This window comes from Hyla sarda, chromosome 3 (assembly GCF_029499605.1).
Source record: "Hyla sarda isolate aHylSar1 chromosome 3, aHylSar1.hap1, whole genome shotgun sequence".
NCBI lineage: Eukaryota > Metazoa > Chordata > Amphibia > Anura > Hylidae > Hyla > Hyla sarda.
This window is the reverse complement of record NC_079191.1, coordinates 24,427,270-24,454,124: the sequence shown is the minus strand read 5'-3', so window position 1 is coordinate 24,454,124 and position 26,855 is coordinate 24,427,270. Positions and strand designations below refer to the sequence as shown.

At 44.8% G+C, this 26,855-nt stretch overlaps 1 protein-coding gene across 2 annotated transcripts in view; it reads left to right on the top strand.

Moving 5' to 3' along the window:
- Positions 1 to 26,287, top strand: part of SLC25A27 (solute carrier family 25 member 27) — a 40,748-nt gene extending 14,461 nt beyond the window's left edge. For both annotated transcript variants that reach the window (XM_056563912.1, XM_056563910.1), the window contains 5 exons: positions 3,716 to 3,800; positions 7,654 to 7,746; positions 12,028 to 12,130; positions 20,970 to 21,054; positions 26,111 to 26,287. In XM_056563912.1, coding sequence (XP_056419887.1) covers positions 3,716 to 3,800; positions 7,654 to 7,746; positions 12,028 to 12,130; positions 20,970 to 21,041 — 353 coding nt within the window. In that variant the 3' untranslated portion in view covers positions 21,042 to 21,054; positions 26,111 to 26,287. The remainder of the gene's footprint in view (positions 1 to 3,715; positions 3,801 to 7,653; positions 7,747 to 12,027; positions 12,131 to 20,969; positions 21,055 to 26,110) is intronic.
- Positions 26,288 to 26,855: the final 568 nt, after the last annotated feature.

Sequence of the window (26,855 nt, the reverse complement as noted above, 5' to 3'; positions counted from 1 at the left end):
ATCTGAGCCCGCACGAGCCACCGCTGGTCACTGATTTATAGTGACTGCGGCCAGGCTGCTGATGCTTAACAAGCAGCCGCCCTTGCGGCCACTTTAAATCGGGGACCACCACATTTATCGGTGTATAACACGCAGGTACGGTTTTTGCCTTTAAATTTAAGTTTAAATGTGCGTGTTATACGCTGATAAATACGGTAGTTATCTACTTATTTTTTCTTTAATCCTCAGTTTTTCCTATTTTTGAATGACCTTTTGGTCATCTGCAGCAAAAGACAACTTATCCCCTATCCACAGGATAAGGGATAAGTGTCTGATCGCGGGGGGTCCCAGCTCCCAAACGGGGCTTTGCATTGACGCTCTATGTGAGCAGCTAATGCGCGTAGTGTCGACCTCTCTGGATACATGGATGAGGTGTGTCAGCCGCGATGTCACACTGCGGCCGGCACGCCTCCTGCACGGCAGAGCCGTGGCCCCGTGCAGGAGATTGCGAGGGGGGTCCCAGCGGTCAGACCCCCCTCGATCAGAAACTTATCCCCTATCCCAGGGGATAAGTTGTCTTTTGCTGCAGATGTCCTTTAATATTGTAACTTGAGGGACCGCTCATGGCCGTAAATGTTGGCACCCCTGAAATATTTCAAGAAAATGAAGTATTTCTCACAGAAAAGGATTGCAGTAACACATGTTTTGCTATACACATGTTTATTCCCTTTGTGTGTATTGGAACTAAACCAAAAAAAGGAGGGAAAAAAGCCAATTGGACATAATGTCACCAAACTCCAAAAATGGGCTGGACAAAATTATTGGCACCCTTTCAAAATTGTGGATAAATAAGCATGTGATGCTCCTTTAAACTCACCTAGGGCAAGTAACAGGTGTGGGCAATATAAAAATCACACCTGAAAGCAGATAAAAAGGAGAGAAGTTCACTTAGTCTTTGCATTGTGTGTCTGTGTGTGTCACACTAAGCATGGACAACAGAAAGAGGAGAGAACTGTCTGAGGACTTGAGAACCAAAATTGTGGAAAAATATCAACAATCTCAAGGTTACAAGTCCATCTCCAGAGATCTAGATTTGCCTTTGTCCACAGTGCGCAACATTATCAAGAAGTTTCCAACCCATGACACTGTAGCTAATCTCCCTGGGCGTGGACAGAAGAGAAAAATTGATGAAAGGTGTCAACGCAGGATAGTCTGGATGGTGGATAAGCAGCCCCAAACAAGTTCCAAAGATATTCAAGCTGTCCTGCAGGCTCAGGGAGCATCAGTGTCAGCGCGAACTATCCGTCGACATTTAAATTAAATGAAACGCTATGGAGGAGACCCAGGAGGACCCCACTGCTGACACAGAGACATAAAAAACCAAGACTACATTTTGCCAAAATGAAATTGAGTAAGCCAAAATCCTTCTGGGAAATGTCTTGTGGACAGATGAGACCAAGATAGAGCTTTTTGGTAAAACACATCATTCTACTGTTTACCGAAAACGGAATGAGGCCTACAAAGAAAAGAAAACAGTACATGCAGTGAAATATGGTGGAGGTCAATGATGTTTTGGGGTTATTTTGCTGCCACTGGGGGCCTTGAATGTGTACAAGGCATCATGAAATCTGAGGATTGGGTTGCACTGTACAGCCCAGTGTCAGAAAGCTGGGTTTGCGTCCGAGATCTTGGGTCTTCCAGCAGGAAAATGACCCCAAATATACGTCAAAAAGCCCCCCAGAAATGGATGGCAACAAAGCGCTGGAGAGTTCTGAAGTGGCAGCAATGAGTCCAGATCTAAATCCCATTGAACACCTGTGGAGAGATCTTAAAATTGCTGTTGAGAAAAGGCGCCTTCCAATAAGAGACCTGGAGCAGTTTGCAAAGGAAAAGTGGTCCAACATTCCGGCTGAGAGGTGTAAGAAGCTTATTGATGGTTATAGGAAGCAGGGATGTGGAAATTGCATCGCCCGATGCCCGGAACACGCAGGGAAGGTGAATTCTTCAAGCATTTAACCCTGCTTCGGGCAAGCAGGGCTAAATGCCTGAAGAATTCACATATAATGGGGCAATCAGTTTTGCCCTGTAACTAAACTCCTATAGACTGCAGCTGTGCGCTGCAGCCTATAGCGAGCCACGCAGGATGACAGCGTCCCGGCGTAAGCGCGTGCGATGATGTCACTCATCGCGTGCCCCCTCCGTCCGGACAGAGGATGCGGTCCAGTAACAACAGTGGTCCTGCCGGAGCACACATGGGGGCGGACAGGTAGCAGGGGATCAGAGAGGAGGTGAGGTTTAAATAATGTGGTACAGGAGAGGGCAGGGGGTTGGGCTGAAATATGACACGAGGGGCATCAGAGGGGGGGGGAATGTAATGACAAAAGGGGCATAGGGGGGGGGAATATAATGGCATCAGAGGGGGGGAATATAATGGCACAGGGGGCATCAGAGGGGGGAATATGACGCAGGGAGCATCGGAGGGGGGGGGTAACATAATGGTGCAGGGGGCCCTACTTGATCCCTCCCTGATAAAGGGACATACTTACCTGAAGGGGACTACCTACTTAAAGGAATATTGTAGTGCAAAATCACTTATCCCCCATAGGTGATTGCGGGGGTCTGACCGCTGGGACAACCCCCCTCCATCTCTTGTTTGAGGCCCCAGCAGACGGCATGAAGGGAATGTTCCGTTCCTGCATGACACGGCTGCTGAAATGCCCCCTCCATGTATCTATGGGATACATGGGAAGGGGGGGGGGGGTTGTCAGTCATGCGGACAAGCCCCCATTCCTGCCAGGGCCCCTTACAAAAGATTGGGGGGAGGGGTTTCCAGCGGTCAGGATAAGTTATTTTGCACTTCAGTATTCCACTAATGAGGCGGACTTTCTTATCAGGTACCCTATCCACCTAATGGGGTGATATACTGGTCTGCCTATCAAGTTTTTATTGATAAAAGACCTTATTTACATACTATTTGGGTTAGAATTATTTTGTACCAAGACAGGTGGATTTTTATGAGGGACAAGTAGATTCTGCTCCGTTTTAGTCCCTTGGACAACAATTTTTTTTATTTTTTATTTATTTCCACACCCCTGAGGAAGCGACTAATTTCTGTTATTTTTTCCAAAGGGTGTGCAACCAAATATTAAGTTAAAGGGGTACTCCGGTGAAAAACTTTTTTTTTTTTTAAATCAACTGGTGCCAGAAAGTTGAACAGCATATGTTTTCTATGGGGATTTCCTTTTACTCTGGACAGTTCCTAAAATGGACAGAGATGTCAGCAGAGAGCCCTGTGCTCATGATGTCAGCAGAGAGCTCTGTGTTTCAAACGGAAAAGAATTTCCACTGTAGTATCCAGCAGCTAATAAGTACAGGAAAGATTAAGATTTTTTAATAGAAGTAATTTACAAATCTGTTTAACTTTCTGGCACCAGTTGATAAAAAAAAAAATAAAAAAAGTTTTTCACTTTCACAATAATTTTGTCCAGCCCATTTTTGGAGTTTGGTGACTTTATGTCCAATTTGCTGTTTTTCCTCCCTTTTTTGGTTTAGTTCCAATACACACAAAGGGAATAAACATGTGTATAGCAAAACATGTGTTACTGCAATCCTTTTCTGTGAGAAATACTTCATTTTCTTGAAAAATTTCAGGGGCGCCAACATTTACGGCCATGACTGTACTAAACAGTAAAACCTTAATTATTCTTTATAAAATTTTCTCTATTGTCGTCCTCAGATCTGACAACTTATGATACCGTGAAACACTTTCTACTTCGAAACACAAACCTCAAGGACAACAGTTTATGTCACAGTATTTCTAGGTAATTTCTCTTCATTTACAGCCAGGAGGGTCCCCAAATTTATTAGCTATGTTCATATGTGACTGGTGCTGGGGGGCACCATATTAAATGGGTCAACCAACCTATATGTCCTCTCAAAGAGGGGTGTTCCCGTATCGAAGCAGAAGATTCTTTAAATAAACATTTCTGACAAATTTTTTTTTTAAATATATGAACAAGCTATATGTAGTACAGTAATGTTATTTTTTTATCAATAACGGATGGTTTAATTTTATTTAAACAATTGTATTTATTTATTTTTAAACAATTTGTCATTTGCAAAAAGAATATAGCATGCACAGATATCAGGAAACCATCAAGAAGCAGAGACGGGGAAGAGACAATGGAGACTATAAGGTCAGCGTTTCCCAACCAAGGTGCCTCCAGCTGTTGGAAAACTACAACTCTCAGCATGCCAAAGGCAAGTTTTGCAACAGCTGGAGGCACCCTGGTTAGGAAACGCTGCTATAAAGGGAGAGTGAGGCAATGGACTATAAGCATGGGGGGGGGGGGGGGGAGGGACATTGGACTACAAGCATAGGGTGGAGTGAGGCAATGGACTATTGGCATGGGGGGAGTGAGGCAATGGACTATTAGCATGGGGGGAGTGAGGCAATGGACTATTAGCATGGGGGGAGTGAGGCAATGGACTATTAGCATGGGGGGAGTGAGGCAATGGACTATTGGCATGGGGGGAGTGAGGCAATGGACTATAAGCATGGAGGGGAGTGAGGCAATAAACTATAAGCATAAGGGGGAGAGAGACATTGGACTATAAGCATGGAGGGGGGTGAGGCAATAAACTATAAGCATAAGGGGGAGTGAGGCAGTGGACTATAAGCATGGATGAGTGAAGCAATGGATTAAAAGATGAGAGGCTGTAATTTTCATCATAGGTATGCCTCAACTATGAGAGTCATAATGAAAAGAAAAAATCCAAAAATCACATTTGATTTTTTAAAGAATTTATTTGCAAATTATGGTGGAAAATAAGTATTTGGTCAATAACAAATGTTCATCTCAATACTTTGTTATATCCCCTTTGTTGGCAATGACAGAGGGCAAACGTTTTCTGTAAGTCTTCACAAGGTTTTCACACACTGCTGGTATTTCGGCCCATTCCTCCATTCAGATCTCCTCTAGAGCAGTGATGTTTTGGGGCTGTCGCTGGGCAACACGGACTTTCAACTCCCTCCAAAGGTTTTCTATGGGGTTGAGATCTGGAGACTGGCTAGGCCAATCCAGGACCTTTTAAAATGCTTCTTACGAAGCCACTCCTTCGTTGCCCAGGCAGTGTGTTTGGGATCATTGTCATGCTGAAAGACCCAGCCACATTTCATCTTCAATGCCCTTGCTGATGGAAGGAGGTTTTCGCTCTAAATCTCACGACACATGGCCCCATCAATTCTTTCCTTTACATGGATCAGTCGTCCTGGTCCCTTTGCTGAAAAACAGCCCCAAAGCATGATGTTTCCACCCCCATGCTTTACAGTAGGTATGATGTTGTTTGGATGCAACTCAGCATTCTTTCTCCTCCAAACACGATGAGTTGAGTTTTTACCAAAGAGTTCTACTTTGGTTTCATCTGACCATATGACATTCTCCCAATCCTCTTCTGGATCATCCAAATGCTCTCTAGCAAACTTCAGACGGGCCCGGACATGTACTGGCTTAAGCAGGGGGACATGTCTGGCACTGCATGATTTGAGTCCCTGGTGGTGTAGTGTGTTACTGATGGTAGCCTTTGTTACTTTGGTCCCAGCTCTCTGCAGGTCATTCGCTAGGTTCTGGGATTTTTGCTCACCGTTCTTGTGATAATTCTGACACCACGGGGTGAGATCTTGCATGGAGCCCCAGATCGAGGGAGATTATTAGTGGTCTTGTATGTCTTCCATTTTCTAATAATTGCTCCCACAGTTTGTTTCTTCACACCAAGCTGCTTGCCTATTGCAGATTCAGTCTTCCCAGCCTGGTGCAGGGCTACAATTTTCTGGTGTCCTTCGACAGCTCTTTGGCCTTGGCCATAGTGGAGTTTGGAGTATGACTGTTTGAGGTTGTGGACAGGTGTCTTTTATACTGATAACAAGTTCAAACAGATGCCATTAATACAGGTAACAAGTGGGGGACAGAGGAGACTATTAAAGAAGAGGTTACAGGTCTGTGAGAGCCAGAAATCTTGCTTGTTTGTAGGTGACTGAATACAGACAATGTGATTTTATGGATTTTTTTTCTTATTATGTATCATAGTTGAGGTATAGCTATGATGAATATTACAGGTCTCTCTCGTCTTTTTAAGTGGGAGAACTTGCACAATTGGTGGCTGACTAAATACTTTTTAGACAATGGACTAATAGCTTGGGGGATTGAGGCAATGGACTATAAACATGGGGGGGAGGGAGGCAATGGACTATAAGCATGGGGGAAAGTGAGGCAATGGACTATAAGCATGGGGGGGGAGTGAGGCAATGGACTATAAACATGGGGGAGAGTGGGGCAATAAACTATTAGCATGGGGAGGGAGGCAATGGACTATAAACATGGGAGAGTGAGGCAATGGACTATAAACATGGGAGAGTGAGGCAATGGACTATAAACATGGGGGAGAGTGGGGCAATGGACTATAAACATGGGGGAGAGTGGGGCAATGGACTATAAACATGGGGAAGAGTGAGGCAATGGACTATAAACATGGGGGGAGTGAGGCAATGGACTATAAACATGGGGAGGAGTGAGGCAATGGACTATAAACATGGGGAGGAGTGAGGCAATGGACTATAAACATGGGGAGGAGTGAGGCAATGGACTATAAACATGGGGGGAGTGAGGCAATGGACTATAAACATGGGGAGGAGTGAGGCAATGGACTATAAACATGGGGAGGAGTGAGGCAATGGACTATAAACATGGGGGAGTGAGGCAATGGACTATAAACATGGGGGAGAGTGGGACAAAGGACTATAAACATGGGGGGGGGAGTGAGGCAATGGAATATAAACATGGGGGGGAAGTGAGGCAATGGACTATAAACATGGGGGAGTGAGGCAATGGACTATAAACATGGGGGAGTGAGGCAATGGACTATAAACATGGGGGAGTGAGGCAATGGACTATAAACATGGGGGAGAGTGGGGCAATGGACTATAAACATGGGTGGGAGTGAGGCAATGGAATATAATCTTGGGGAAGAGTGGGGCAATGGACTATAAACATGGGGGAGTGAGGCAATGGACTATAAACATGGGGGAGTGAGGCAATGGACTATAAACATGGGGGGAGTGAGGCAATGGAATATAAACATGGGGGGAGTGAGGCAATGGACTATAAACATGGGGGGGAGTGAGGCAATGGAATATAAACATGGGGGGAGTGAGGCAATGGACTATAAACATGGGGGGAGTGAGGCAATGGACTAGAAACATGGGGGGGGAGTGAGGCAATGGAATATAAACATGGGGGGGAGTGAGGCAATGGTCTATAAACATGGGGGGGAGTGAGGCAATGGTCTATAAACATGGGGGGGAGTGAGGCAATGGAATATAAACATGGGGGGAGTGAGGCAATGGATTATAAGGCATTTGGGGGGGCAATAGGCAGGTCACACATGCAAGCAGCTGTCTCTGTTATAGATCTGAGTGTAGTGTTTCACATTATGGAGGCTGCCAGTTGTTGTTATAGGCCGGAAAAGGATTTCTGGGAAAAACATTTCGCAAATGATCTCCCAGGGAGTAAACTGGTTTTCTAGTGCCCCCTATTGAACATAGAACATAGAAATAAAAAATTATACTCTGAAGCCCTGTTATAGGGGGTGTCATGTCTGTGTTTATCTTTTGGGCAGCATATGTTCAGGACTGGTAGCTGCTACTTTAGGGACCCCGGCTGATGTCATCAAGACCAGGATCATGAACCAGCCAAGAGACACGCATGGCCGGTGAGTAGCTTCCTTCTGTTTTTTATTTATTTTGCTATGTAGTGGACTGACCTAAGGGAAATTGATCCAAACCATGTGTCATAGCAAAATTCTGGAAATGAGCTGGAAAAATCAGACATTTGAGCCTAGGCTATTTTAGAATGCATGATGATACCAGCTGTGTACCCAGAGTCGCCCGGTCTTCCTATTCAAACCTTGTAGGAGAGGTTAACTTACAATAATTAAATCAATTGCATTTTAGGAAATATAGCAGCTAAGTGACATCTGCTACTTCTCTTCGTGTCTCCAATATGGCTGCTACATCAGACGGCGTCTTCAGGAGACTGGGAAAGCTGGAAGAGTACTGTGAGCCTTCACTGTGTACTGTCTGCCACCCACCTTATCCAGTCTCCAGAATACCTGGTAAAGCAGCCATATTGGAGCTCTTTAGGAGAGGGAGAAAGCTGAGTGGCATGCATACCATGTGCCCCCACCTTTCCTAGTTTCCTGAAGCCCCAGCAGTGATAGACTGCTTGTCCTCTGTGCAATTCTCATTGCAGATGAAACATCTCCCCTTAACAGTAAAATTGACATATAAATATTCAGTCAGTCATAAGAAGTGCTATATGCTATACAAAGGTGGGAGAGATGTATAGCACCTATAGGAAGTGGGGATTTTATTATAGTATATTGGGAAATATAGGGTATTTGTGGATGGCCAATTGGCAGTCTATTGGTTTATACTTCTCTCTGCAGCAGCACTGACATGCCCTCTACTTGCCCCCGCACTGATGTCTTCTCTTCACCCAACTCACTCTTCTCTCAGCCCGCAATATATCTTTTCTCCTTCGCCCACCCAGTTGTCTCTCCCTGCCCCCCCCCCACACACACACACACACACTAACTATTCTCTGCACCTGCCTGTCAGACAGTTAAATCATACTTGACCATGATGTTAGTCCGGCAGTAGGATGTTTAAAACTTCCAGCTATCTCCGCAGTTTGAGAGTAACATGATCAGGATATGTACCAGAAGTCTCATAGACTGACATGAGACTTCCCAGACAGTCATGGTAAAGTAAGATTTAAAGGAGAAATACGGTGCTAAACTTTTAACTTTCCTTGTGCCCAGCCTGCAAAAAAACAAAAAACTCCCCTTCCTACATTCCCTCGTTGCACCAAAATCAGCATCCCTTTTCTCCGGTGCTGCTCAGCTCCCTGCTTCTTAGGCTCGGAACGTCAAACTGCGGTTAGTGTATCGCCGGCCTCAGCGATGTCCCGCCTCAGCCAGTGATAGGCTGAGCGCACTGTCATGTAAGAAGCTCGGGCCGGCTCCTTACATGACAGTGTGCTCAGCCTATCACTGGCCGAGGCGGGACATCGCTGAGGCCGGCCATATACTAACCGCAGTTTGACGTTCCGAGCCTAAGAAGCAGGGAGCTGAGCAGCGCCAGAGGAACGGGACGCCAATACCGGAGCAAGGGGGGGGGGGAGGTAGGAAGGTGAGTTAAAGTTTGTTTGTTTAGTTTTTGCAGCCCGGGCACAAAGAAAGTTAAAAGTTTAGCACCGTATTTCTTCTTTAACTGCCCGAGCTCTGCTGTTTTACTATTTTATTCTCGGGCTGCAGAGATTGTGGGTATTGTGATATTCCTAAACTCTGCTGTATTTTTGTCAGAAAGATGTATACCAAGTTTAATTGAAATATCTCCAGCCGTTCGGAAGTTATGCTGGAACATACAGATATACCCACATACGTTGAGTTTTATCTATATCTATCTATCTATCTATCTATCTATAAAGGAAAGCAAAGGCCACAGCACCAATGTGGAGGCTCCGGTCAATGCTTAAAAGAGCTGAGGTTTATTGCTTACAAAAAGCAACGTTTTGGCTCCATATAAGCCATTATCAAGCATATAAAACTATTGAAACAATGTCCTATATATACATCATACATCCCTCATTGGATGATACATGTGTCACTAATCATAAAAACACACCCCAATAAACGGACCTAATGCTGTTGTAATTGCCCTCTGGCCCCTGGTTTTGCTTATCATGCACAGGTAGGTTAGTGTAAGGTCCCGTGCCACTTGAGAAACCTTGGCGTTGGTGTGCGGGCTCAGGTATAAGGATACACTGGCGAATGTCTCAATTTTAACATCAGTGTTGAGGGATTAGCCAATGTCACTGTTTACATCTACCACAGTAGTGCACCTAAATTCGTATTGTATTATTCTAATTGTTACACATCCAAACCGTCTATCTGGTGTAGGATTCTATTGTGGCACTTGTAGTCCGCTGCAGGCATCCTCCATTGTATGCGTTTTTATGCTGGGGATCGCCCCTAGCAACGGACCACAAGGGCAGGATCTGCTCCCCCAGTTTAAATGCACAATTGTACAACTGCATTTGGGGTTGAGCACCTCCAGCCATTTGAGACCACGTCTTTGTTGTTGTTTGTAACCAATAAACCTCAGCTCTTTTAACCAATGACCGGAGCCTCAAGATTGGTGCTGTGGCCTTTGCTTTCCTTTATGCTTGTTCATTAGTTGGTAACCACAGGCACATCGGAAGGGCAGGGCCGGTTTTAGGCTTAGCGTTACCCTAGGCAAAATCAAAAGTCGTAATAGTGCACCAACCAGATTTGCACATTTTTGGTCACTTCAAATACCATAAAAAATATCTAAAAAGCTATTGAAAAGTCCCATCAAAACAAAAATGGTACCAAAAAAAAATACAAATCAAATCGCAAAAAATTACCCTCATAAATCCCCATGTACAGAAAAATAAGAGTTAGGCTGGAAGTATAGTTCCCCCCACATTAGGTTGTAGTTCCCCCACATTAGGTTGGCAATGTTGTTCCCCCAGATTAGGTTTGCAGTATGTTCCCCCACATTAGGTTGGCAGGTTGTTCCCCCACATTAGTTTGGCAGTATGTTCCCCCACATTAGGTTGGCAGTATAGTTCCCCCACATTAGGTTGGCAGTATAGTTCCCCCACATTAGGTTGGCAGTATAGTTCCTCTACATTAGGTTGGCAGTATAGTTCCCCCACATTAGTTCCCCCACATTAGGTCCCCCCTCTCCCCCTGCTTTTTCTATTTTTCATATTTCCTTACTTGGCCGCGCTCGGCAGGCTCAGGTAATGTGGCGGGTCTTGTGGGCTGTGTGGATAGTATGACGAGTGACATCTCCTGCCGGCTCCTCTGAACGTCATCAGGGACGTCACTCATCATTTCCTGCAGCCGGACTGCTAAACTTAAGCAGCCGGCATTGCAGAAAATAAGGAGTGACGTCCCTGACGCCGCGCAGAGGAGCCAGCAGGAGACGTCACTCGTCATTATCCACACAGCCCACAAGACCCGCCGCATTACCTGAGCCTACCGAGTGTGGCCAGGTAAGGAAATATGAAAAAATAGAAAAAGAAGGAGAAGTGTCCGGGCCCGCTGCTGATCACTGTTTTAAAGTGGCCACGGCCGGGCTGCTGATCCGCTACTGAGCAGCCGGCAGGGGGCCCCCTGGGGGATGGGGGCCCTAGGCAACGCCGGCCCTGCGGAAGGGTCCAGTGCTGTCCTCCATTTTTTCTTATATATCTATCTCATAACTATCTATCTCACATCTATCTATCTATCTTATATCTATCTCATATCAATCTCATATCTATCTATCTCACATCTATCTATCTATCTATCTATCTTATATCTATCTCATATCTATATATTTATCTCATATCTATCTATCTCAAATCTATCTATCTATCTTATATCTATCTCATATCTATCTACACAAAGCAAGCAAGAGCAGCACACCCATAAAGAGTCCAAAGTGATGCAGGTGCAAGTGGGCCCAGTTGCATCTCTGGTCACTGGCAGCAGCAGTAGTAGATAGGACAATAACTATATGCCACAGCACTCCAATTCAGGTGAACCCAACGTGAAGTTTATTACCTCATATAGAGCGATGCAACGTTTCGACTGTCTGCACTGCATAAATATTATCATATCAAAATTGTGATAAACCCAAGTATCACCATACAGTGAAAAATAATAATGATTTAGAAATGTAGGTGCAGGTGAACAATTAAAAAATAATTAGGAGGAGTGGAGGGGATTGATCAAGCACTCACCATGATGGCGGATGGTACCGGACGCTGTGTATATACATGGCCGTTAGGAGGCTCTCTATTGTCCTATCTGTCTATATCTTACCATTCTTCTTTATATTGTTTTTGCTCAGCCCTTGTAGATAGGAGGGGGGCTGTATTACTGTGCTCCTGTAATGTGCCGTTTGCCTATATATTCCAGGGGGACATTATACAAGTCTTCCACAGATTGCTTTATTCAAGCTGTTCGCGGTGAGGGATTTCTGTCGCTCTATAAGGGTTTTGTTCCCACATGGATGAGAATGGTAATTGTGTTTTATTGAATGTTTAATATCTGTTTTGTGAGATTTCTTTTTCCATTACATAATATCATTAGTAGTCAGCCATAACATTACCACATAATATTGTATTGTTCTGCCAGATCAGCTCTGACCCATCCAGGCCTGGACTTCATAGACCTGAGAAGTGTCCTGTGGTATCTGGCAGCAGATCCTGTTACATCAGTGCTTGTTTACAGAGCCTTTTCTAGGCTTAAAGGGGTGGTCTGATTAAAAAGAACTTATCCTGTGGGGATAATTGTCTGATCGCGGGCATGTGAGAACACTGGGACCCCCGGGATCTCCTGAACGGGTCCTGGCTCTCTGCGAGGAGCGTGTGCTGCAGACGGCAAGCGCTACATTCATTTCTAAGGGAACGCCGTAGATGCTCAAGTACAGCACTCTGGTCTCCTCAGCGCTCCCATAGCGAGTGATTGGAGCGTGGTCAGTGCGCGGCGTTCCCATAGAGAATGATTGAAGCGAGGTCAGCACGATAACACTTATCCCCTATCCTGCAGATAGGAAATAAGGTGCTTTTTGCAAGACCTCCCCTTTAATCAATCATGCAGCCCATTAAATTCCTTGTTATGGGCCGCACATGCCTTGTGTGGCGATAAGTGGCCAAGAACAATGATTTTATTTGCCGCACAAAAGATTCAGTCAGCCAGCTAAGAATGCTTATTTACCCGATAATAGACCCGTGTAAAAGGTCCTTAAAGGGTACTCCGCCCCTAGATAGGGGATAAAATGTCTGATTGCGGAGGTCCCGCTGATGGGACCCCCACAATCCCTGCTGCGGCACCGCAGTCATCAGGTGCATGGAGCGAACTTCGCTCCGTGCTTGATGACTAGCGATGCGGCACTGGCGTCACAATCACGCCCCCTCAATGTAAGTCTATGGGAGGGGGCATGGTGGCCACCACACCCCCTCCCATAGACGTGCATTGAGGGGGCGTGGCCGTGATGTCACCAGCCTCCGGTGAAGCAGCCAGCATTCTAAACGAACGCCGGGTGCTGCAGTTAGATCGTGGTGGGTCCTCCCGCGATCAGACATCTTATCCCCTATCCTTTGGATAGGGGAAAAGATGTCTAGGGGCGGAGAACCCCTTTAAGTTGTAAGGTACGGCCTCCAGCACATCCCACAGATGATCCATCGAATTGAGATCTAGAGACAGAGTCACCACCTTGATCTCTTTATAATGGTTCTCATTCCTGAACAATGGAGACGATTTATTAAAACCTGTGTAGAGGAAAGGTCAATCTGTTGCCCATAGCAACCAATCAGATCGCTTCTTTCATTTTCATAGGCCCTTTTAAAAACAAAAGAGGTGATCTGATTGGTTGCTATGGGCGACTGGTCAACTTTTCCTCTGCACAGGTTTTGATAAATCTCCCCCAATGTCTTCAGTGAGGCAGTGTTATTTTACTGTTGTCTCAGATCTTTCCCAGCATTCCATGTGGTCAAAGACAATGGGGGGAGATTTATCAAAACCTGTCCAGAGAAAAAGTTGCTGAGTTGCCCATAGCAACCAATCAGATCACTTTTTTCATTTTTGAAAAGGCCTCAGAAAAATGAAAGAAACGATCTGATTGGTTGCTATGGGCAACTCAGCAACTTTTCCTCTGGACAGGTTTTGATAAATCTCCCCCTATATGTGATAAGTCACGTGGTCTCCGGGGGCATGGCTATGCTGCAATGGGTGGTTGAATAGCAGGGTGGAAGGGAGTTACTGAAGTAATGGTACTCACCCACTCTCTGCAGCATAATCACGCCCCATGGAGACCATGGGACTTGGCATTTTGTCTCTGGTTGCATACACTTACACTACAGCACTTCTGGGTGTGGGTCCTGTGCATCAAAAAGGGAAAAAGTGTTGCACAGAGGGAATAGAAGCAAATTACACAGCATTATAACTGGGCATCATAGGCTTAACCCCTTGGGGACTCAGGGTTTTTCCGTTTTTGCACTTTCTTTTTTCCTCCTCAACTATAAAAATAATAACCCTTTCAATTTATCAACTACAGACCCATATGATGGCTTATTTTTTGAGCCACCAATTCTACTCATAGTGATGTCAGTCATTTTACCCCAAAATCTACTGCGAACCAAAAGAAAAAAAAATCATTGTGCGACAAAATTGAAGAAAAAACACCATTTTGTAACTTTTGGCGGCTTCCGTTTCTACACAGTAAATTTTTCAGTAAAAATGACACCTTATCTTTATTCTGTAGGTCCATACGATTAAAATGACACCCTACTTATATAGGTTGGATATTGTCGTACTTCGGGAAAAAAATCATAACAACATGCAGGAAAATTTATACGTTTAAAATTGTCATCTTCTGACCCCTATAACTTTATTTTTCTGCGTACGGGGCGGTATGAGGGCTCATTTTTTGCACCGTGATCTGAAGTTTTTATCGGTACTATTTTTTGTTTTTTATGGTATAAAAAGTGACCAAAAATACGCTATTTTGGACTTTTGAATTTTTTACGTGTACGCCATTGACCATGCGGTTTAATTAACTATATATTTTATATACCGTAGTTCGGACATTTACGCGCGCGACAATACCACATATGTTTATATTTATTTTTATTTACATGGGGTTTTTTTTATGGGAAAAGGGGGGGTGATTTGAACTTTTATTAGGGAAGGTGTCAAATCACATTTATTAACTCTTTTTTTACACTTTTTTTTTTGCCCCGGGTCCCCACTACCGTTAGCCACCGGGAACGACCCGATATGACGCGGGGTCACCACGTGACCCACGTTATATGGTGGGAGCCGACGCAGGGAGTACAGGCACGCCCTGCGTCCATGAGAGGTTAAAGGCTAAAGTAAAAAAAATCCGGGAAAACATCTTTTAAAGGGGTACTAAAGTGAAAAACAATTTTTTTTTTTAAATCAACTGGTGCCAGAATATTAAACAGATTTATAAATTACACGTAGAAGAAAAGCACTGACCGGCACTTCAAACAGGCATCTGAATACGGCTCAATAGATGTGAATCAACTATGGATCAGGTGAATGGGGTGGAACTTTAGATGTGACCTGCTGCGGTGCTGGCATATGTAGAGCAAGACAAATCTTAAAAACGTAGAAGCAAAGAATGTTGCACTCACCGGTCCACTTCAAAACTTCTTTGTTGAAGGTAAGTCAGCGGATATACAGATCACTATAGCGGGAGCGTCTCCACGGGACGGGTGGTAACCGTTTCGTGTGCTCAGCACGCTTCGTCTGCCGACGCTCAGAGATGGACCTGGGAGAGGAGACTATATCCACACCTACACTGGGGGAACTAACAGCATGTGATGCAGGGAATAGACGATACCAAAAATAACGCAAAATATTATAAAAATTAGCTCAAATTGTTTCTATCGTATGAGACCTGTTGGGCCCAAGGCATCTATCGTAATAATCCACCGTGCCTAACATTGTAAGAGATAGACTCCACGGTCTCCTCTGTTCCTAGGAGGATTAACAGTTTGTAAACCAGCAAACTTTAAGCAGGCGCCATCACCATTGTGGGATTCTTTCATGTGGGCAATAAAACGCGGAGCACCGTGTCCTGACCGGACAGAATAAAAATGTTCACGTATTCGGGTAAATAGGTGTCGCGTAGTCTTGCCGACATAAAATAATCCACAAGGACAAAGAATTACATATACCAGATAGGTTGACCGACAGGTTATGAACTGGTTAATCACGTGAGTATACCCTCCCAATTTTACAGCTCAAGACTTCATGTTGTATGAACAAAAGTTACAGTGGCCACATGCGAAGTTTCCTCTGGGAGTGCTTTTCTCCAGCCATGTGGAGTGTTTATTAGTTTCTGTCATCGATGACGACAGAGCATCACCCAGGGTGGTACTTCGGCGGTGGGTAACTAAAGGGTCTTCTGATTGCTACATCTCTAATATCTGGATCTGACTCAAGAACATACCAGAACCTACGAATAGCTAAAGATATCCTGGCATTAAGGTTAGAATTTGCAAAAGAAAAAGAAAATCTAGATATACTATCTGTATTAGATTTGCACATCCTTTTTTTTAGACTGTCATAATTTCTCACGGGAGGCCAATTCACTGCGTAAAAAGGCATCATCAATAATTTTCTCTGGATAATTCCTGGCTAGAAGTCTATCTTTCAGATCTTGACATTGTGAAAGAAAGGAGTCTCTACTACTATTTATTCTTTTTAGTCTAAAAAATTGTCAATAGGGTATACTCTTTTTTTTGTATGGGCTGGATTAGAGCTGTTGTGTTCTAATAATGTATTTTTCGCAGTTAATTTATGGAAACCTTGGGTATTTACAGAGTTATTGGTGATTTTTATAAGGACATAGAGAAATTCGAGCTGTTGGTCACCATAATTATATGTGAAAAACATATTTACATTATTGAAATTTAAGTATGCAACAAATTCTTCTGTTGCGAGTGCCCTCCCATATAATGAGAACGTCATCGACATATCTAATGAAAAATTTTATGTTTTTTACATAGGGGTTTGCCTCAGAAAAAAACATAATTACGCTCAAAGACAGAAATAAATAAATTGGCATATTTACAGGAGACCGGCGTGCCCATTGCAGTCCCGGTCTCCTGTTTATACCATCTGTTTTTGAATTTGAACTTGAACACGTTGTGGGACAAAATAAACATAAAGGCATCACTAACAAAAGAGACGAGGTCGGAGGTTTTACCCTGTTCGAGGAGTAGTTCTCGGATCGCCTGTACACCCGCATCATGAGGGATGCGGGTGTACAGGGATTCAACATCAATAGATGCTAGATGAAATCCTTTGCTCCAGGAGAAAGATTGCAACTGATGCAGAAGATCTCCAGTATCTTTAACATATGTGGGCATGGAACTGAGTAGTGGATTGAGCAGCCACTCAATGTACTGGGAGAGAGGTTCAGTCGTAGAGTCGATCCCCGCGACAATGGGTCATCCAGGGGGTCGGCTCTACGACTTGTGGACTTTTGGGAGGAAATACTACTTGGGGGGTCGTGGAAATTCTGTAAGCAAATGTTCGGCAGTTTTTGTGGATATAACTCCTTTTTCTGCATGTAGCCTGAGAAGGGAGCTAAGTATTTCTATGGTTGTGGGGATGGGATTAGAAGTAAGTGGACAGTAGATTCTTTTATCTTGTAGCTGCATAAGTGCTTCTTCTGTATAATATTGGGAAGTCATTATAACTGTCCCTCCACCTTTGTCCGCTCTACTTATTTTTAAGTCTGTACGGGACTGGAGCCATTTTAAAGCGTGTTTTTCGCCGCCAGGGGATAGGTTGCTACGGGTAACGGGATAGATCAGGGACTCTACCTCTCTATTTACAGCCTCCCTAAACAGATTGAGAGAACTTCCAGGGTAACTGGAGGAGAGAACCTGGATTTTTTTCCCACCTTTAAAGGGACCTGAACCTATTTCACTGGTTGCTAAACTGACTTGCATAACTTATGCAAGAGTGGCTAACGTTTCAATACATGACTGGAAAAAGTGCAAACTGCGCTAAAGCCCAAGGGGCCTATCTGTACTTGTATTTCTTCTTCTCTAACAGTGACCTCCCTCTTATCAGGATGTTAAGAAAAGTATTTCTGAAGATTGATTTTACGTAGGCCCTTTATAGAAATCAATTTCAAACTAAACATAATCAAAAGAATCACATAACCCAAAATTCAAGCTTTTAGATGGTAAGGTTAGGCAGTCGTTGCTCAGGGTAACATCCATGAGATTTATGGCGTTCTGCACAGTCCATTGTGTTTCCAAGTGACTCCTTTGCATTTCCTGGGTTCGTACCGACTCTGTTCTCTTGGATTTCCTCCTGCCCCTTCTGGTACGTTTTCTAAAGGGCGCTGACCTGGGTTAGAAGATTTTTCATTGGTAATGCGTGGCATAGAAGTGTCGTCTAGCTCGTTTCAGAATCAGTTGTCCAAAATTCAGAAGCAGGTTTTCTTTGGAATTTTTTATGTTGCATCCTGAGTTTTTGTTTTTGTTTTGTTTGTACGTCTTGTATTCCAAGAAAAGATCATTCATTTATCATAGTCTTGTTTCTCGCGCACAAATTTGTCTCTTTTTGATTTCTTTTATTTCTACTTGTGTGATGGTCATCTTTTTCTCTAGCTTTTTATAGACACTGACTCTGGTCTTATATTCCTATTTCGTCTTGTAAAGATCCACGTAGAGACTCTTTTCTTTCACAATGTCCAGATCTGACAGATAGACTTCTAGCCAGGAATTATCCAGAGAAAATTATTGATGATGCGTTTTTACGCAGTGAATTGATCTCCCGTGAGAAATTACTACGATCTAAAAAAGATGTGCAAATCTAATACAGATAGTATATCTAGATTTTCTTTTTCTTTAGCAAATTCTAACCTTAATGCCAGGATATCTTCAGCTATTCTTAGTATACAAAAAAGGTTGCAGCAGCACTCTCGGTCAAAAAATGGAGGCTCTTAGCGCACATTTTGATCAAAATGTGTCCCCCATCCACCACGCGGAGGTGGCCTCATTTCAGATGGGACCCTAACACACATTTCACTCACCTCTGTCTGCTAGGCATATGGGCCGACATTTATCATTGTCTTTAGACAGTTTTTTGTGTCTAGAAAAGGCGTAAAAAAGGCGCAAGCAGGGTTTACTTGCGCCTTTTGGTTTACACATTTCTGCAGATTTTTAGTTGTAATCCACAGATTTTGGCAATACACATAATATGGAAGGGTTTTATGAACTGCACCTTTTTATGTAAAGGCACAAAACAGGTGCAAAGCCTCTGAAAAGTCTCTAAAACTACACCAGCAAATCTAATACAGATATTATATCTAGATTTTCTTTTTCTTTTGCAAATTCTAACCTTAATGCCAGAATATCTTCAGCTGTGGTGATGGCGCCTGCTTAAAGTTTGCTGGCTTGCTAACTGTTAATCCTCCTAGGAACGGGGGAGACCGTGGAGTCTATCTCTTACAATGTGAGGCACGGTGGATTATTAAGTCCTTGGGCCCAATAGGACTCATACCATAGAAACGATATTTTATAATATGTTGTGTTATTTTTGGTATCGTCTATTCCCTGCATCACATGCTGTTAGTTCCACCTATGTAGGTATGGATATAGCCTCCTCAGACAAAGTGTGCTCAGCACGCGAAACAGATACCATCTGTCCCGTGGAGACGCTCCCGCTATAGTCAAAAGAAAAGAAATGGGGGGGGGGGGGGGGCTCAACCTAATAACATAGGGTGCTACTCGGTGATAAAAGAAGACAATCCAAATATTTAGAAAAAGACCTCACTGAATTACAGTAGCACACCAAAAAATGATCAATTATCAATTTTATTAGCACAAATGAAAAAACAGATAAATTGCACTCACAGTATTTATCAATAAATGACAAACCACATTAAAGGGGTAGTCCAGTGGTGAAAAACTTATCCCCTATCCTATGGGTAGGGGATAAGTTTGAGATCACGAGGGTTCGACCGCTGGGGCCCCCTGTGATCTCTCTGTACGGGGCCCCGGCTCCCCAGCCAGATAGCGGGTGTCGACCCCTGCACGAAGCGGCGGCTGACACGCCCCCTCAATACATCGCTATGGCAGAGCCGGAGATTGTCGAAGGCAGCGCTCCAGCTCTGCCATAGAGTTGTATTGAGGGGGCGTGTCGGCCGCCGATTCGTGCTGGGGTCGACACGTCCCCTTCGTGCGGGCTGTCGGGGCTCCGTACAGGAGATCGCAGGGGGCCCCAGCGGTCGGATCCCCCGCGATCTCAAACTTATCCTCTATCCTTAGGATAGGGGATAAGTTGTTCACCACTGGACTGCTCCTTTAAAACCATTTAAAAATCTGATACTGGTTTTTGTGAACCAGATTTTTAAATGGTTTTAATGCGGTTTGTCATTTATTGATAAATACTGTGTGTGCAATTTGTCTGTTTTTTCATTTGTGCTAGTAAAATTCATAATTGATCATTTTTTGGTGTGCTACTGTAATTCAGTGAGGTCTTTTTCTAAATATTTGACCTGTATACCCGCTGACTTACCTTCAATAAGGAAGTTTTGAAGGGAACCGGTGAGTGCGACATTCTTTGCTTCTACGTTTTCAAGATTTATAAATTACTTCTATTTAAAAATCTTAATCCTTCCAGTACTTATCAGCTGCTGTTTGCTCCAGAGGCAAGTTCTTTTCTTTTTGAATTTCTTTTCTGTCTGACCCCAGTGCTCTCTGCTGACTCCTCAGGAGCAAATCCCCATAGCAAACCTATGTAGTATGCAGCAATTAAGTACTGAAAGGATTAAGATTTTTAAATAGAAGTAATTTATAAATCTGTTTAACGTTCTGGCACCAGTTGATTTAAAAAAGAATTAATCGTTTTTCACCGGAGTACCCCTTTAATGATGGTCATGATGTAGTGGCCTATGCTGTTTTGTCCCTATGCTTTACACTGCCAGGCATATAATGCCACAGTACTGTGCTAGATACAGAAATGTTATACACACAGATACGTCCAAAGTTTTGATCAGTCAGGGTCTCAGTGCATAGACCCCTACGGATCATTAGAATAAGCCAGGAGAAGTGAGCTTCACCCCTCTGACCATAGCGATCTCTATCCTGCTATCCCTATCTGTAAGGCAGTTTTTTTTTTCCAATAAGGGTGCCTCTAGCTGTTGCAAAACTACAACTCCCAGCATGCCCGGACAGCCGTTGGCTGTCCGGGCATGCTGGGAATCGTAGTTGTGCAACAGCTGAAGGCACCCTGGTTGGGAAACACTGATGTAAGGTAATGGCTTCATTGTGTTTTTTATGTATTGTGTTTGGCGTTTTTTGCAGGCTCCATGGTCCCTGGTTTTCTGGCTGACGTATGAGCAGATCAGGCGGATTGTGGGAGTCGCTTCATTTTGACATTATTTTCAGGGTAAGTTAGGCTGCATTCACACCACGTTTTTGCAATACAGTTCCCGTATCAGATTTTTGGAAAAAAAAACGCATTCCTCAAAACCGGACTAAACTGTATCAAAACGTGTGTACAAATTTTAATCTGTATACGGTTTGAAAAATGTTGTCCGGTTGCATCAGTTTTTTAAGAAGAAAACTTATACGTTTTTAACTTTTCACTCCATTATGAATAAAGTTTCACTTGTTTGATTGAAATTCCAAGAAAAAAACTGTGCAACGTCAAAAACTGTATGGTGAAAACCAGATGGAACTGTTCGCACATACGGTTCTGTACAGTTCCCATTGACTCCTATGTTAAAAAAAAAAAGTATACGTTTCAATACGTTTTTTCACCTGGACCAAAAACCGTGGTAGGCTACAATTTTGGGTACGGGAAAAAAAACTGACAAAACCGTACAGGATGCAAAATGGACACAACCTGATGCATCTTTTGACATACTGTTTTCAATACGATTCCGTACGGTTTTCAAATTGAAAACATACACAGGAACTGTATTGCAAAAACGTGGTGTGAACCCAGACTTATTCTGCTGGCGGCTCAGAAATCTTTTTAAGTATAAAACACCATAAAAAGTTACACTGCAACATCCATAGTATGGCACCACGAAGATCGTCACGTACAAGTGTATGACGGCAAAGGAGTCCGGTCTGAGGATGACCTACAGGGCGGCGAGCTGGGGGTAGAATGACATAATATAAAGTATTGCAATAACTCTGTTGCAGTACTGGGCAAGGAAGGACCCCACATGGGACCAGGACTCGTAAAATCCGTATAGGACAATTTTCTCCCTAACCTGTGGCAGTTTTATTTTTGCAGCAGTTGGAGGCCACCGGTTGGGTAACACTTTTTTGTAGGACTTTACCATTGTAATGCCCCTTAGGTGCCAGTGTATATTTTTAAGGCTGGGCACAATATATTTTTATTCATGGGCACCCAGCATACATAAACTTCCTCCTTAAAGGGGTACTCCAGTGGGAAAAAAAAAATTAAAATCAACTGGTGCTAGAAAGTTAGACAGATTTGTAAATAACTTCTATTAAAAAATCCTAATCCTTCCAGTGCTTATCAGCTGCTGTGTGCTCCAGAGGAAGTTGTGTAGTTTTTTTTCTGCCTGACCACAGTGCTATCTGCTGACACCTCTGTCTGTGTCAGGAACTGTCCAGAGCAGGAGAAAATCTCCATAGCAAACCTATTCTACTCTGGACAGTTCCTGACATGGACAGAGGTGTCAGCAGAGAGCTCTGTGGTCAGACTGGAAAGAACTATACAACTTCCTGTGGAGCAGGTGTCCCTGATGCTGCCCCCACCATGATCACTGTAGGGATGGTATTGGGTAGGTGATGGGCAGTGCCTGGTTTCCTCCAGATATGATGCTGCCCCCACCATGATCACTGTAGGGATGGTATTGGGCAGGTGATGGGCAGTGCCTGGTTTCCTCCAGACATGATGCTGCCCCCACCATGATCACTGTAGGGATGGTATTGGGCAGGTGATGGGCAGTGCCTGGTTTCCTCCAGACATGATGCTGCCCCCACCATGATCACTGTAGGGATGGTATTGGGCAGGTGATGGGCAGTGCCTGGTTTCCCCCAGACATAATGCTGCCCCCACCATGATCCCTGTTGGGATGGTATTGGGCAGGTGATGGGCAGTACCTGGTTTCCCCCAGACATGATGCTGCCCCCACCATGATCACTGTAGGGATGGTATTGGGCAGGTGATGGGCAGTACCTGGTTTCCCCCAGACATGATGTTGCCCCCACCATGATCACTGTAGGGATGGTATTGGGCAGGTGATGGGCAGTGCCTGGTTTCCCCCAGACATAATGCTGCCCCCACCATGATCCCTGTTGGGATGGTATTGGGCAGGTGATGGGCAGTACCTGGTTTCCCCCAGACATGATGCTGCCCCCACCATGATCACTGTAGGGATGGTATTGGGCAGGTGATGGGCAGTACCTGGTTTCCTCCAGACATGATGCTGCTCCCACCATGATCACTGTAGGGATGGTATTGGGTAGGTGATGGGCAGTGCCTGGTTTCCTCCAGATATGATGCTGCCCCCACCATGATCACTGTAGGGATGGTATTGGGCAGGTGATGGGCAGTGCCTGGTTTCCTCCAGACATGATGCTGCCCCCACCATGATCACTGTAGGGATGGTATTGGGCAGGTGATGGGCAGTGCCTGGTTTCCTCCAGACATGATGCTGCCCCCACCATGATCACTGTAGGGATGGTATTGGGCAGGTGATGGGCAGTGCCTGGTTTCCCCCAGACATAATGCTGCCCCCACCATGATCCCTGTTGGGATGGTATTGGGCAGGTGATGGGCAGTACCTGGTTTCCCCCAGACATGATGCTGCCCCCACCATGATCACTGTAGGGATGGTATTGGGCAGGTGATGGGCAGTGCCTGGTTTCCTCCAGACATGATGTTGCCCCCACCATGATCACTGTATGGATGGTATTGGGCAGGTGATGGGCAGTACCTGGTTTCCTCCAGACATGATGCTGCCCCCACCATGATCACTGTAGGGATGGTATTGGGCAGGTGATGGGCAGTACCTGGTTTCCTCCAGACATGATGCTGCTCCCACCATGATCACTGTAGGGATGGTATTGGGTAGGTGATGGGCAGTACCTGGTTTCCTCCAGACATGATGCTGCTCCCACCATGATCACTGTAGGGATGGTATTGGGTAGTTGATGGGCAGTACCTGGTTTCCTCCAGACATGATGCTGCCCCCACCATGATCACTGTAGGGATGGTATTGGGCAGGTGATGGGCAGTGCCTGGTTTCCTTCAGACATGATGCTGCCCCCACCATGATCACTGTAGGGATGGTATTGGGAAGGTGATGGGCAGTGCCTGGTTTCCTCCAGACATGATGCTGCCCCCACCATGATCACTGTAGGGATGGTATTGGGAAGGTGATGGGCAGTGCCTAGTTTCCCCCAGACATGATGCTGCCCCCACCATGATCACTGTAGGGATGGTATTGGGCAGGTGATGGGCAGTGCCTGGTTTCCCCCAGACATGATGCTGCCCCCACCATGATCACTGTAGGGATGGTATTGGGCAGGTGATGGGCAGTGCCTGGTTTCCTCCAGACATGATGCTGCCCCCACCATGATCACTGTAGGGATTGTATTGGGCAGGTGATGGGCAGTACCTGGTTTCCCCCAGACATGATGCTGCCCCCACCATGATCACTGTAGGGATGGTATTGGGCAGGTGATGGGCAGTACCTTGTTTCCTCCACACATGATGCTGCCCCCACCATGATCACTGTAGGGATGGTATTGGGAAGGTGATGGGCAGTGCCTGGTTTCCTCCAGACATGATGCTGCCTCCACCATGATCACTGTAGGGATGGTATTGGGAAGGTGATGGGCAGTGCCTGGTTTCCCTTAGACATGATGCTGCCCCCACCATGATCACTGTAGGGATGGTATTGGGAAGGTGATGGGCAGTGCCTGGTTTCCTCCAGACATGATGCTGCCCCCACCATGATCACTGTAGGGAAGGTATTGGGCAGGTGATGGGCAGTACCTGGTTTCCCTCAGACATGATGCTGCCCCCACCATGATCACTGTAGGGAAGGTATTGGGCAGGTGATGGGCAGTACCTGGTTTCCCTCAGACATGATGCTGCCCCCCACCATGATCACTGTAGGGATGGTATTGGGCAGGTGATGGGCAGTGCCTGGTTTCCTCCAGACATGATGTTGCCCCCACCATGATCACTGTAGGGATGGTATTGGGCAGGTGATGGGCAGTGCCTAGTTGCCTCCAGACATGATGCTGCCCCCACCATGATCACTGTATGGATGGTATTGGGCAGGTGATGGGCAGTGCCTGGTTTCCTCCAGACATGATGCTGCCTCCACCATGATCACTGTAGGGATGGTATTGGGAAGGTGATGGGCAGTGCCTGGTTTCCCTTAGACATGATGCTGCCCCCACCATGATCACTGTAGGGATGGTATTGGGAAGGTGATGGGCAGTGCCTGGTTTCCTCCAGACATGATGCTGCCCCCACCATGATCACTGTAGGGATGGTATTGGGCAGGTGAGGGGCAGTGCCTGGTTTCCTCCAGACATGATGCTGCCCCCACCATGATCACTGTAGGGAAGGTATTGGGCAGGTGATGGGCAGTACCTGGTTTCCCTCAGACATGATGCTGCCCCCCACCATGATCACTGTAGGGAAGGTATTGGGCAGGTGATGGGCAGTACCTGGTTTCCCCCAGACATGATGCTGCCCCCACCATGATCACTGTAGGGATGGTATTGGGCAGGTGATCGGCAGTGCCTGGTTTCCTCCAGACATGATGCTGCCCCCACCATGATCACTGTAGGGATGGTATTGGGCAGGTGATGGGCAGTGCCTAGTTTCCTCCAGACATGATGCTTAGAATTAAGGCCAAAAGTTTAGTGCAGCAGAAATGTTTTGTCCCCTTCTCTAGATCTCTGCTTCCACACAATGCTTTCTCTAAGCTCTATGGGCAGTTCTTTTCTCCTCATGGCTTGGTCTTTGCCCTGATATGCATTTGTAGCTGTCAGACCTTATATCCTGTCCAATCAGATGAAATTACCCCAGGTAGAAACATCTCAGAGATGATCAAGAGAAATAGGAGGCTCTAGAGCTAAATATCAAGTGTCATAGCAAATGGTCTGAATACTTATTTTCATGGCAATTTTACTTTTTAATACATTTGCCGAAATTTAAAAAAAAAATCCGTTTTCTCTGTCATTATGGAGTATTGAGTGCAAAATAATGGGGAGAAGGCTGATTTTATTAGATTTTTTTTTCATTCTAGCATTACATTACAAAATGTGAAAAAGTTGTAAGGGTGTGAAAACTTTCCGAATGCATTGTAACACATCTGTCACAGATATATGGTGAAGACCCCTATGGTAGTATTTGGCCACGTCTAAACGATGCTACTTGACTGCTCCCGGTACTGTACATGACCATTTACTTGTGTATTTGTGTTGTCATTTTGCAGGTATGAAGCCCTCGAGTATAGTGCAGTTCAGGATTCTTTACAGTACAAGCGTGCACCATAGACCGGAGACACCTTAAGAAGATGATAAATTCCTATTGCTGATTTGTTACACAATTTTAAATTATTTTTGTATAAAGATTTATAAATTATACTACCTAACTGGACCTAAATATTACAGTATTTAAACTTTTATGTGTGTTTTATTTTTTTTTTTATTTGAAAATGTTTTATTTTCGATGTTAAAACAGAAACAACAGAAGAATTAAGTAACATGTACAAGTGCAGAAACTGCGAACAAGGAAAATGTCATAGTACAACGGTATAAGGCAGACAGTACCTAAGACCACAAGAGTGGAGCATGTGAGGCACAGAGACTGTATGCTCATTCGTGATAGACCGTATCAAACCATTAACCATAAGAACATAAGGCTACATTCACCTCAATAAGTAGAAGGCATAAACAGCATGAAAAGCCAAATTAGGCGAGTATTTACGATCCCCAAGATAGGAGACCTGCATACACTGAACATGGAAAGAAGGAACAGAGCCATGTAAACAAGAGAAATAATAAAATAATAAATAAATAAAAAAAAAGGGGGGGGGGGGAGGAAGAAGAAAAAAGAAAAGCAGCCATAGTGAGAAGGAAGACAAAAGTGTAGAGAAGGGAAAGTAGGAAGAAACATGGACGGACAGGGGGAAACACACTGGAAACAATAAGGGGGGGGGGAGGACACAGGGACATCCA